General features: G+C 40.8%; 1 protein-coding gene across 3 annotated transcripts in view; it reads right to left on the reverse strand.

Annotated features, from left to right (window-relative positions):
• Positions 1-12,451, reverse strand: part of CCDC25 (coiled-coil domain containing 25) — a 39,364-nt gene that overhangs the window by 12,747 nt on the left and 14,166 nt on the right. For 2 of the 3 annotated variants that reach the window (XM_059176504.1, XM_059176515.1), the window contains exons 4-7: positions 12,037-12,088; positions 6,979-7,054; positions 879-982; positions 467-669 (exon numbers count right to left, since the gene is read on the reverse strand). In XM_059176504.1, the coding sequence (XP_059032487.1) occupies positions 467-669; positions 879-982; positions 6,979-7,054; positions 12,037-12,088 (435 nt within the window). The remainder of the gene's footprint in view (positions 1-466; positions 670-878; positions 983-6,978; positions 7,055-12,036; positions 12,089-12,451) is intronic. The other variant, XM_059176523.1, reaches the window with a different exon arrangement.

Here is a 12,451-nt window from a genome sequence, read left to right on the forward strand (position 1 = left end):
GCTCAGCTGGTGGCCTGTTTCTCCCTCTCCCCTCTGGCTCTCAACACCCTCACCCTACCACCCTTGCTTGTGCTCTCTCTCAAATAAACAAATAAAATCTTTTAAAAAAAAATTACTAGCATTGGTCTTCAGAGCTAAGACCATCTTATTCAAATACCACAGCAAGTCAATGTTAAACCATTAATATAGCATCTTTTCTTTTCCTGAAGATTTTTACAAACCAAACTCTAAAGATAACCCATGACAGTTTATCTAAGAATAAAATTAGCTCTTTTAATTTCACACACACTCATATCCTGCCCCTATAAAAGGGAGTCATTTGACTAATGTATCAGCATAACTGCCCTTCCCGGGAGAACATCTGTCCTGCCCTCCACTGGTCTAACCTTCCTATGGTCTGGTCCCTGATGAAAATTAGCGGCGATGAATCTCCTCGGTTAACACCAATACTGGAGCTCCGACATACCTAAGCTCGTCCATTTCCCGCTTCTTCTTCATCTCTTCCTTCTCTCTCCTTTTCATTTCCTGAATTTGGGCTTTTTTCTCATTCCTCTCTTCTCGGTCTCTGCATTCCTTCTCTGCCGCGAGGTCTGGGAACCGCTCCATTTTGGTCTTTTCTAATCTGTTCAGGATCTCATTCACTTTCTTCTCCACAGTCACGATTTTCACCTTTGAGGGAGATTTGGGGGGCGGGGAATAAAATGGAATCTTTATTGTAGGTTTCCACCCAGAACAGAGGCGACATTTTCGAGAAGCTGAGCAACCCAGCTGAAAGGGATCCGGAAGGCAGACGTCATGCAGATCCTTCACCAACCAAGGCAGGAGCCTGAAAAGCCTGGACTCCACCCCGCTCCCCTCTGGCGGTGTGCGACACTTACATCCCTTTGCCTGTGAAAGCCTATCTGTCCCACGTCCATGTCGGCGGTTTTCTTCAGGTTAGACCACGGTGTATATACCACATTCACGTTGTTCATCTTGCAGCCTGCCAAGAGAGACTGTCTTCAACATGCAGGCCGGAGGATACTGAGCAATGCGCTCCCTCACCCACTGGCGAATTACCCAAGTCCAACAAAGGGAAAGGCAGCGCGAACAGCCATAGAGGGATTCAATCCACCAAATACTTTTTTCTTCAACGCACCCACAAGAGGTAAATGGTAAAGGTGACCACCACGAATCAAGCACAACTATTATGAAGAAAAGCAGGGGTCTGTGGCTCAGCTTCAGGGACTTCTGAGACTCCCAAATACTGAATGCAAAATTTAGGATACGCATTTTTTAAAAAGAGAAATGGACCAAACAGGTTTCCCTCAGATTCCCAATGGAGTCCTTGATTCAGCAAAGGCTGAACATCGAGATAAAAAACTACGGTCTGAGATTCAAGAGACCGGCATGCGCCCCTGGCACCAATACAAACTGGCTGTGTCCCCTAAAGAGCATGCCCACGGCTCCCGGAATCTCAGTTGAAACAGGAGGCGACTGGACTAGCAGAGTTGTTTGTTTCTCTTCACAGTGGCCCCCTTCTTTTACCAAAGAAAACGTATCAAAGGAATAAAAGCAGAGATGCTCCGGATGAAAGGGGTGCTGGGTACCCCATACCCCACTCATTCCTCCTACCACCTCCACCTCACATTTCCCCTCTGCCCAGGACTGCTTCTCAGGCAACTTGAAGAACCTCAGTTTAGTCACTGGTTCAGCACTCTTTAAGGCCCTCTTCAGTATATTACAGAGTTTATTAAATCACCATATACAGTGGAGAAAACTGGTGCCCAACTGCTTAAGTGATCAAAATTAACCTCATCAAAAATGGAGCAAAATAGTACCATGTGCCTCCCGACTGTAACACACAAGATTTCACTTATGTGGTATTCCTGACTCAAGTGGAAGTATCAGACCAACACATATTACAGGATATCCTACAAGTGGTTTCCATTCAAAGCGTCAACATCTTGAAAGATAAGTGTCTTTAGAAGCAGAAAAAAATATACAGTGGGAAAAGACCATCTCTTTAATAAATGGTGCTGGGAAAATTGGATAGCTATGTATAGAAGAATGAAACTTGACCATTCTCTTACACCATACACAAAGATAAGCTCGAAATGGATAAAAGACCCCAACGTGAGGCTGGAATCTATCAAAATCCTAGAGGAGAACATAGGCAGTAACATCTTCGACAACGGCCATAGCAACTTCTTCCACGATATATCTCCAAAGACAAAGGAAACAAAAGCGAAAATGAACTTTTGGGACTTCATCAAGATCAAAGCTTCTGCACAGCAAAGGAAACAGTCAACTAAACAAAGAGGCAACCCATGGAATGGGAGAAGATACTCGCTAATGACAATAAAGACAAAGGGCTGATATCCAAGATCTACAAAGAAGTCCTCAAACTCAACACACTCAAAACAGATAATCACATCAAAAAATGGGCAGAAGACATGAACAGACATTTCTCCAAAGAAGACATACAAATGGCTAACAGACACATGTAAAAATGTTTATCATCATTAGCCATCAGGGAGATTCAAATCAAAACCACACTGAGATCCACTTTACACCAGTTAGAAAGGCCAAAATCAACAAGACAGTAAACAAGTGTTGGAGAGGATGTGAAGGGGAACCCTCTTACACTGTTGGTGGGAATGCAAGTTGGTACGTGTAGCCCCTTTGGAAAACAGTGTAGAGATTCCTTAAGAAATTAAAAATAGAGCTTCCCTATGACCCTGCATTGCACTATTGGCTATTTACCCCAAAGATACAGATGTAGTGAAAAGAAGGGCCATCTGTACCCCAATGTTCATAGCAGCAATGGTCACAGTCACCAAACTGTGGAAAGAACCAAGATGCCCTTCAAATGGATAAAGAAGATATGGTCCATATATACAATGGAGTATTATGCCTCAATCAGAAAGGATGAATACCCAACTTTTGTATCAACATGACAGGACTGGTAGAGATTATGCTGAGCGAAGTAAGTCAAGCAGAGAGAGTTAATTATCACATGGTTTCGCTTACCTGTGGAGCATAAGGAATAACACGGAGGATATGGGAGATGGAGAGAAGGGAGTTGGGGGAAATTGGAGGAGGAGACAAACCATGAGAGACTGTGGACTCTAAGAAACACTGAGGGTTTTGGGGGTAAGGTTGGGGGGTTGCGTGAGCCTGGTGGTGGGTATTATGGAACACACATATTGTATGGAGCACTGCGTGTGGTGCATAAACAATGAATTTTGGAATACTGAAAAAAAATTAAATTAAATTAAAAAAATAAGTGTCGGGGTGCCTGCGTGGCTCAGTGGGTTGAGCCTCTGCCTTCAGCTTAGGTCATGATCCCAGGGTCCTGGGATTGAGCCCCACATTGGGCTCTCTGCTCCGTGGGGAGCCTGCTTCCTCCTCCCTCTCTCTCTGCCTGCCTCTCTGCCTAATTGTGATCTCTGTCTGTCAAATAAATAAATAAATCTTAAAAAAAAAAAAAGTTCTTAAAAAAAAAGTGTCTTCAGGTTAAAAGAGACTAGAGATATGATGAATAACTATAACATATGATCTTGGGTCAGGAAAACAAAATGCTATAAAGGGACAGTAGTGGGACAACTGGGAAAAAAACAACTGGGACTGTATATTAAATGACAGTATTCTATCCACATGAAATTTCCTAAATCTGGTTACAGTAACACAGTTACTTAAGACAAGTTCCTGTTCTTAGGACATACTAAAGAGTTATGAGGTCTAGAATTTTTCCATTAAATGATTCAGCTAAAAAAACAAATAATTAGAACATTATAGAGAGAAGCAAATACATATGGAAAAATTATTGAATCTAAGTGAAGGGCATATAGGAGTTGTATTTTTTCTTGCAACATTTCTGTAGCTTTGGAACTTTTTTTTCAAAATGAAGATTTAAAAAGATCTCCATGTGCATGGTGCTATGGGAGACCTAAACATGGATCAGACAATGGGTCTTGCCTTCCAAGACTAAAGGAAGGCAGGTAAGTATGTAGATCACTACCATGGAAAGCAGAACTCACCACGGCGCCGAGGTGGCTCAGTTGGTTAAGTGTCTCCCTTTGGCTCAGCTCATGATCTCAGGGTCCTGGGACTGAGCTCCATGTCAGATTTCCTGACTTCCTGCTTAGCAAGAAGTCTGCTTCTCTCCCTCTGCCTTCCCTGCAACAGACACCCTCTCCCCTGGTCCCCGCTCTCTCTCTCTCTCTAAAATAAATAAATCTAATCTTAAAAAAAAAAAAAAAGAAAAGAGAAAGATAAGAAAAGCAGAACTCATTAAATGCTACTTGAAAGGTAGAGGTAAAGTGCTCCAAGAGGGCAGTGATCACCCACGCTGGAAGAAGGCAAAGGCTCCACTGGATCGGTTAATAAAGTTTAGTGGTTTAGACAGAAGACTTTTAGGTCAGACTGACTTCAAATGCACCTGCTGCCACACTTCAGAGCTCTGAGGACTTGGGAAGGTTCCTTACTCCCTTAAACTCAGCTCCCTCATCTCTAGAATGAAAATAATAATGCATATCTCCATAGCGTTGATAAATGAAATAATCCGTGAAGTTTTTAGCACAGTGCCAGGCATGTAATTAGCGCTCAAGGTTAGCTATTAGTACCATTACTACAACCACTGGGTGGACCTTGAACCTTAGCTTGCATCTAGACGTGAGATGACTGACAAGGCAGATAAAACTGAGGAAAGAGAAGACAACATAAGCAGAGGTGTATGGGAAGAAAACAGCCAAGACATGCTTTGGCTGGAGGGTGAAATATGTGAAGGGAAAAGAAGCCTGTAGTCAGAGCAGAGATGCTTACCTTCCAGCTTAAGAAGTCTGGACTTAACTGTGTAATTAAGGGGAAGCATGTCATAGATAGTATCTAAGCTTTTAGAAAGTTTAATCTGGCAAAGGAGTCTACGAATAAACTGACCAGATTCCATGATGACAAACAAGTTTAACTCAATTTCTTGGAGCCAGAGGTGGTCAAGCAGGGGGTTCGGGGGTAGCAAGGAAAATGGAGCAGCTCAGCATCCTCTGCTGTCAACTCCTAGGTGAGGTTCCTGGGCTCAGCTACTTGTTCTGCTAAGAGAGCTTTCACAGGGGAAAGCTGAAGTGGAAAGCAGCGGAAGGCAGTGTCAGAACTCTTCTGTCTTTTCTGTCTTCTCTAAAACTAGTAAACTACAAAGAGATTAAAAAGAAAGAGGCCAGGCCCAGAATAAACAGTCCAAAGATCCCTTAATAAAGTAACATCTCCTCGCCAGGGGCATGGAAAGGGGACAAGATCACGTGAAAGGTTGCAACACACAGGAGGATAATGATTGTTTTAATTTTATTATTTTTACTTTAATAACTGAAGCTCATGACTGGAAATCTTAAGAACTCTGTTCTGCTCATAAAAATGGAATGTCCTAAGATTAACTGCAATTTAATGATTTATGGAGTTGAAAATCACTGGCTCTACAAGACCAGACTTCTACTTTCTTTGGCTCAGTATCTGACTCAGTAAAGCTGCCCAACTCAGATTTAGGAAACCCTGTCTAAGTGATGAGGAAAGGGTACACTGGCCAGCTCTTATCCTATATTCTCCAACCCTGGTACCTGCTATCAGCTTTGTGTCCGCCCTCTATCAAACCATATTACTTTCCAACCCTCTAGATCACATCTCACCAAACTTACTTCCACTCTAACTCTACGTCCTACACCCAAAAATCCAACCTACTAGCTCAACCATTCTTAGCAGACTATCATCTCCTGGCTTCCTTTTTTTTTTTTTTTTTTTTTTTTTTTTTTTTTTTTTTTTTAAAGATTTTTTAATTTATTTATTTGACAGAGAGAGATCACAAGTAGGCAGAGAGGCAGGCAGAGAGAGAGGAGGAAGCAGGCTCCCCGCTGAGCAGAGAGCCCGATGCGGGACTCGATCCCAGGACCCTGAGATCATGACCTGAGCCGAAGGCAGCGGCTTAACCCACTGAGCCACCCAGGCGCCCTCCTGGCTTCCTTTTTAAGTCACACTTCCACCCCCAAAATTATCCTTCTTGACCTGTACCGACTACTGACTGATTAAATCTACTACTGACAGAACTAAACAAGCACCAAGCCCAGAATTGCAGGCCTCCCCTAAAACAAGCCAATTGTTCTCAACCCTCTGTGCACATTACAATCTCCTGGAAAACAATGGAAAAATATGGATACTTATGGATCACCCCAGACCAACTAAGTGAGATTCTCTAGGAGATAAAAAGATCAACAGACTCGATTCCTTTATAATATACAGGGAGAAGAAAGAATGAAAAAAAGAGAAGGAAAGAGTAAGAAACAGGGATACAGAGCTTTGAGTTCTAGAATTTAAGAAAAAATGATGAAAAGAAAGACATCACATAGCATTAAAAAAATAAAGCCTTAAGATAATCTCTTGCTTAGCTATTAACCTAACCTCATTTCCAAAAGCTTTCTTTCTTTCTTTCTTTTTTTTTTTTAAGATTTATTTATTTGTGTGTGAGAGAGAGAAAGAGAGAGAGAGAGTCGCTAGTGTTAGGGCAAGGGCAGATGGAGAGACTATCCAAGCAGACTCCCACTGAATATGAAGTCCCACAAGGGGATTTGATTTCACGAGCCATGAGATCAGGACCTGGGCCAAAACCAAGAATCAGATGCTTAACTGATTAAGCCACCCAGGCATCCCCAAAAGTCTTTCTACGAACAACATCAAGGATAGGCAGGTCTAGACAAGCTTCCAGTCAAGGTAATGAGAACACGGTAGAAAGAACTTTTTGAGAAAGGACCGGGAACGTGAGAGGGGTGGAGAGATTAGTTTTCAATTCTTGGACAGGTAGCAGAACTGCCACCTTAAAGAACAAAACAGGGGAAAGGTGTATTAGAGATTATTCGTTTGACTCAAGCCGAAGTCACTGACATGTTTTCTAAAATATATTCAATTTCAGACACAGACATTGGCATTAATTCTGAAAACACCTCTAGGAAAACTGACCTTGAATGCTATTGGCCTTCACAAGATGGGCACAGTCCATCAGGACTTCCTTTGGAATGTCTTCTATCTTCTCCCCCTGGAACATAAAAATAAACCAGATGGTTCACTACCTTGTGACTGATCAATACCAGGCTTTGGTGCCTTACAAGGCACAATTAAAAGCAGAAGCTCTTCATCATATCTCTGAACACTGAAAATGAAGTCTATATTATGGGAATGTTTGAGAGAAGGCAGTACAAGTAATATGGAAAATAATAATACTTAATAAGTGGGGGAAAAGGGTATAAAAGAAAACCACCAAAATACTAATTGGAATTATGTCTCAGGAACTTTCTCCTCTCTCTTGTTACTTTCTTCTCTTCATTCTTACTTCTGGAAACATTGTAGGGAAATGGTACCTATTTTTGATAATTGGAAGTCTTCTTTGCTGAGGTCCCTACGACCTTCCTCTCACAGAGATATCTTATGGTCTTGGGTCTCAAATGTCATTTGAGGCAGGTCATCCACCAGCCTTAATTAGGAACCCAGCTCTTGGTGTGTTCGATGTAGCCACCCACCCTAACGGAAAAATAATATTGACTCATTTTTCTGTACAGATACTGTAACAAAGTTCAAGCTGAATAAGCAAAGCCATTCCAAAAGAACAAAAATATTTCAAAGGCAGAGCAAGCTGGAATCACCTCAGTGCTGGCTCCAACTAGGCATGGGACTAAAGCAGCACTTCTGTATGGGAATGAAATGTCCTACCTACCCAAATAACTTGAGATAAATTAAGTTTATGATGTTTTTGAATTTTGTTTTGTTTTGTTCTAAAGTGGGGATCACTCAAATACATGAATTTTGACCAAAAAAAAATACACGATTTAAGTTTGCCACTACTTCAATGACATACCTCATGCTAAGCAATTCCCTGACCACTTAAAGAAAGGATTCTGAATTTAACATCTTGATAATACAATGTCATTACTAAGACTACCAACCATTACACTAGGCCATTAAATGGTGATAGTGATGCCTTCAGAAGCTTCTAAAATGCACAGGACATTCTGTTCTAAATAAATTCAAATGAATAAGTAAAAAACAAAAGAGCTACCACTTTTTAAGTAGCCACCATGTGCCAGGCACTAAGTAAACAGTCATATGAAATAGACAGCATTATCTTCACTTTAGCAATGATGAAAATGAACTTTAACAAGGTTAAGTAACTGGGCCAGGGTCCCCCAAATCTAGTAAGTGACAGAGCTGAGAGACAGGCTCTCTCAGCTGAGACAGGCCTAAGGGTTGTAGCAACTGACCCCAGGGTACGGTGCTTTCAGAATTCTTACGGAAACATAGGTTCTTGGTTCCTGATGTTAGGCTACATCCTGATACCCCTTCTTACTACCTGTGTCTGTCACTATGGCTGAAGCGATCTCATCTTTCTGTTGGCTACTTCTAATATAATATGGGAGGACTTAAAGCAATCTTTCAGCTTAGCATCATGCATAAAGTCAGAGTGAACTGACTGGAGAAGTCTGAGGTGCTCTCAATGTAAATGTCAGAATTGTGACTGTGGGCTTTGTGCCATCTCTGTCAACGAGATAAGAGACCTCTAGATAGGTGAGGGTTTTCTACAGGTTTCTGAAAGTCAAAGAAGCCGAGGAAAAAACACTGCTGAAAATCCATGATCTTCAAGTTCTGGGTTGAACTGAACTGAATTCAACAACCAAAAAGTTAACACATACGAAGCTTAGCATGTGCTAGGCATTACTTTAACTGCTTCAGTCATTATTCAGTCATTATTCTAACTGCTCAGTTAATTCTCACAATGGCCCAAGAGGACAGGCACTATTAGCTCCTTTTACGGATGAGGAAACGGGCACAAGGTGATCTCCTCAAAGTCACAGCTAGAGAGCCATGGCTCACCTCCAGCAGTCTGGGTCCTCAACCACTTGGTCTGACTCCAGCTCCAACACTCATTTAGGACCTACTAAGTACAAAAGGCTATGCCATTTACTGCAGATCGAACAGGTAAACTTCCCTAAAGAGTGCGTATTTTTATAGAATACATGACGTGCTTCCAAAAGAAAATGAAATTAAACTTCTTCTCAAACAAGGAGTAACTGGTGGTAAATGAACTTGGGGCTACCACTATTATTTCCATTTCCTGACAAAACAGAGTCTAAAGGAAAAAAAATTTAATTTGAACCAAAGGGAAACTTGGTAACACCATACTCTATTTACTCTAAAATTAAAATAGTTCTAAAATGGCAAGAAGTTGCCAAGGAGAATCCAGACTTTTGTTCCAGCACAGAGTTCAATCTTCCTTTTTCCTTTACAACACAGTTCTCAAAAACAAACAGTATAAATAAAGATGGGGCACACTTTTTAACCTTGCTAAAAAATTAAGAAGTGAATATTATTATAATCATAATGAAATAGCATCTTATACTTATTAAAAAATTGTCAAAAGATTGCTATTGTTTTGAAGTTATAAAATCCCAGGAAGGATTTGGAAAACCTGTATATATCAGGCAGCATTTTAAACTAGTGCAATTATTTTTAGAGGGCAATTATCTTTTGACTCGGTGATTCCATTTCTGAAAATCACTGTAAAAAACTTAATTCAAAAGAAGAACAGAAAATGGTTCATTAAAAAAGAAATTTCTTGTTGGCAATTCATAATGCCGAAAACCATAAAGAACTCATGTTCTGACATGAGAGGTTCCGTATTAATTGCGGCACAATATCTATCAACTCAAAGCATCTAGTCAAAACAATAAATATGAAATACAGTAAGATGAAAAAGCGTATCAAACTGTCATTTTAAAGAGTAATATAATTAACTAGGGGAACTAACAATTGTTGCATAATACAACAGGATGGAATGTAAACTGAGACAAAAAAAATCTAAGTGCGTGGCATGACATCACTGAAAGGCATCGGGTAAAAAACGGAGCAGCTTAAAAATAATTTTGGGAAACAGTATTTTGACTGGAAACTATAAGGCAAAAAGATAAAAAATAATTGCATATAAACACTGTACTTTAGTTGATAAAGTTGTTTTGCATGGGGAGATACCTGAACAGATCTGAAACCACTTATACAAATAGTGGAGCTGAATAAGCAAATAGATGGTAGATTGTGGGAACCAGGCTTCTTGCTCTGGGAAGTAACAGAGAAGCAAGGAGAAAAGGCTAGAGTGGCCTCTGTAATAACAGGTTAGTCAGAGACATCAGTATGAGCTCATGTTTAGCTTAAAATAGATAAAAATGGAGACACAGAAACAAAGGTTCGTAGGAATTACTAACGTGTTAGTATACACATATGTAGTTCCTAGCTCTGTAGCTGGCATATACATACATGTAGTTCCTAGACCTTGGAGAGGGCCTAGAAGCAATGACACTCCTGGAGCGGTGAGCACACCACATCCAGACTTGGCTTCTAAGTACCATTCCCCAATAAAAGGAATCAGCATCCCTTGAAGAAAGGGCTGGTTCTAGGACTGTGCAGGGAAAATACAAGACAAGTCCACAGCTTCTTAGTAAGCCAGAAAGTAAGGAAGTGCTCAAAAACAAAAGAATGGGAGCATATCAAAGGAACATAGAAGTCAAGCTGAAAGAGCTCCGACCAAAGCTGGGACAATTTCAGCAACCAAATAACACAGAATTGGTTTATAACCCAGAGTATAAAATAAACATATGAGTCCACAGTGATACAAATAAATTACTGTATTAAATATACAGGGCAGAAGAGGTAAATTTTCCTTATATATGTAAATACTCCACCCACTGCAAGAAGTAGAGCTTAATTCCATCCCTACCCCCTTGGGTATGGGCTGGACTTGATGACTTGTTTCCAAATAACAGAGTGTGGAAGGGGGGAGAAAAATAACACTCCAGTGGGCAAACCTCGCAAACACTGGCCTGGCCAGGAGATGAAGGTTAGCTATGTCAGTGCTAAGTTCTATCAATGCATGTACCCTTGACATGATGGGATGAGGAGGGTGCTCCACCTTTGTGCTATTTCTTCCTCCAAAACCCAGAACTCCAGTCATGAGGAAAACATCAGATAAACTCAAATTGAGTGACATTCTGTGAAGAACCTGGCCAGTGCTTCTTATATTGTCATGGTCCTGAGAAATACGGAGAGTCTCACATTTTCAGTGTGAAACTGCCACATATCAGAGCCTAGGCAGATGTGACCATTAAACACAGTGTGGGACACTGGGCTGGTTCCTGGGACAGAAGGAGGACATTAATGGAAAAACTGGTGAAATCAAAATAGAGTCCAGAGTTTAGTTAACGGTAATGTACCAATGTTGGTTTCTTGGTTCTAACCAATCTGCCATAGTCATGTAAGATGTTCACAATGGGGGTAAAATAGGCATGGGATCTAGGGGAACTCTGTGCTATCTCTGCAACTTCTCTCTAAATCTAAAATCATTCCAAACTAAGACATTAAAAAAAAAAAAGTAATACACATAGCAAGTATATACACCCTATGATTCAACTGTATAAAATGTAATATGTGAATGTAAAGATATTAGAAAAATAGCACTTTTATGTTACTAGGAGACACTGCATTTTTTTTCCCTTTACTAATTTAATGCTGTTTTAAATGTCTCAGAGAAGCCCCTGATAACTGGGAACATCAGTCCTCAGTGAGGCAGGACAATCCCATGAGTGTGAGAAAAAGGAACCACACATGATCTCCACAGGAAAAGATAGAGGTCCAGAATTGTCAAATGAAATGAAAGGGAGAGGAAGCAGAGGTGACAAACCACACAGCTGAACTGGCAGGATAATTACGCCAGTCAGGGCAGTGGTTCTAGCTGGGGTATATGGACAATGGCCCCTTCCAAGTATCCAAAAATCACCAGACTTTCCCTTAAGTGATGTTCCAGGTCAGGGGTAAGACATCTCTTCATTTGCTCATTTTTCAACTGTTGTACATATTTATTACTTTAAGCAATTTAAACTGCAAAAAAAAAAAAAAAAAAAAAAAAAAGGACAGAGGACGAGATAGGATGTTCATCCCCAGAGAAAAAGTCATGAGTCCACGTTTAAATCCAGTTACCTTATGTAATCGAAGGTATACATGAGCCGAAGAAAGTTTGTCCACATGAAACCTACAAAGAATGAAAACCACTTTTAGCAAGAGGTATAAGACAACCATCTCCTCAGGCCCCTTGCATTCAAAGCATTCCAATTCAGAAAGTATTAACTCAGTGCTTACCACATGCCAAGCACCACAGGGAGTATAAAACACAACCACCGCCTCTAAAGGCACTATCAACCTTTAAGAGGTAAGATAAACACAAAAAGTTCTGCAGCTGTGTGAGACAAAGTGCCAAGATGAATACCAGAGAAATGGAAATACCCTGGAAAGGGTGATTTTTCCAGTGAGAAAGAGCTACCCATGACCAAAGGCTTCTCTGAAGGACTGAGGTTTAGAGAGTCCCTGAAGGAACCAGAGGACTTAGAGAAACACA

This window comes from Mustela lutreola, chromosome 1, assembly GCF_030435805.1.
Source record: "Mustela lutreola isolate mMusLut2 chromosome 1, mMusLut2.pri, whole genome shotgun sequence".
In the NCBI taxonomy this organism is placed as follows: Eukaryota; Metazoa; Chordata; class Mammalia; order Carnivora; family Mustelidae; genus Mustela; species Mustela lutreola.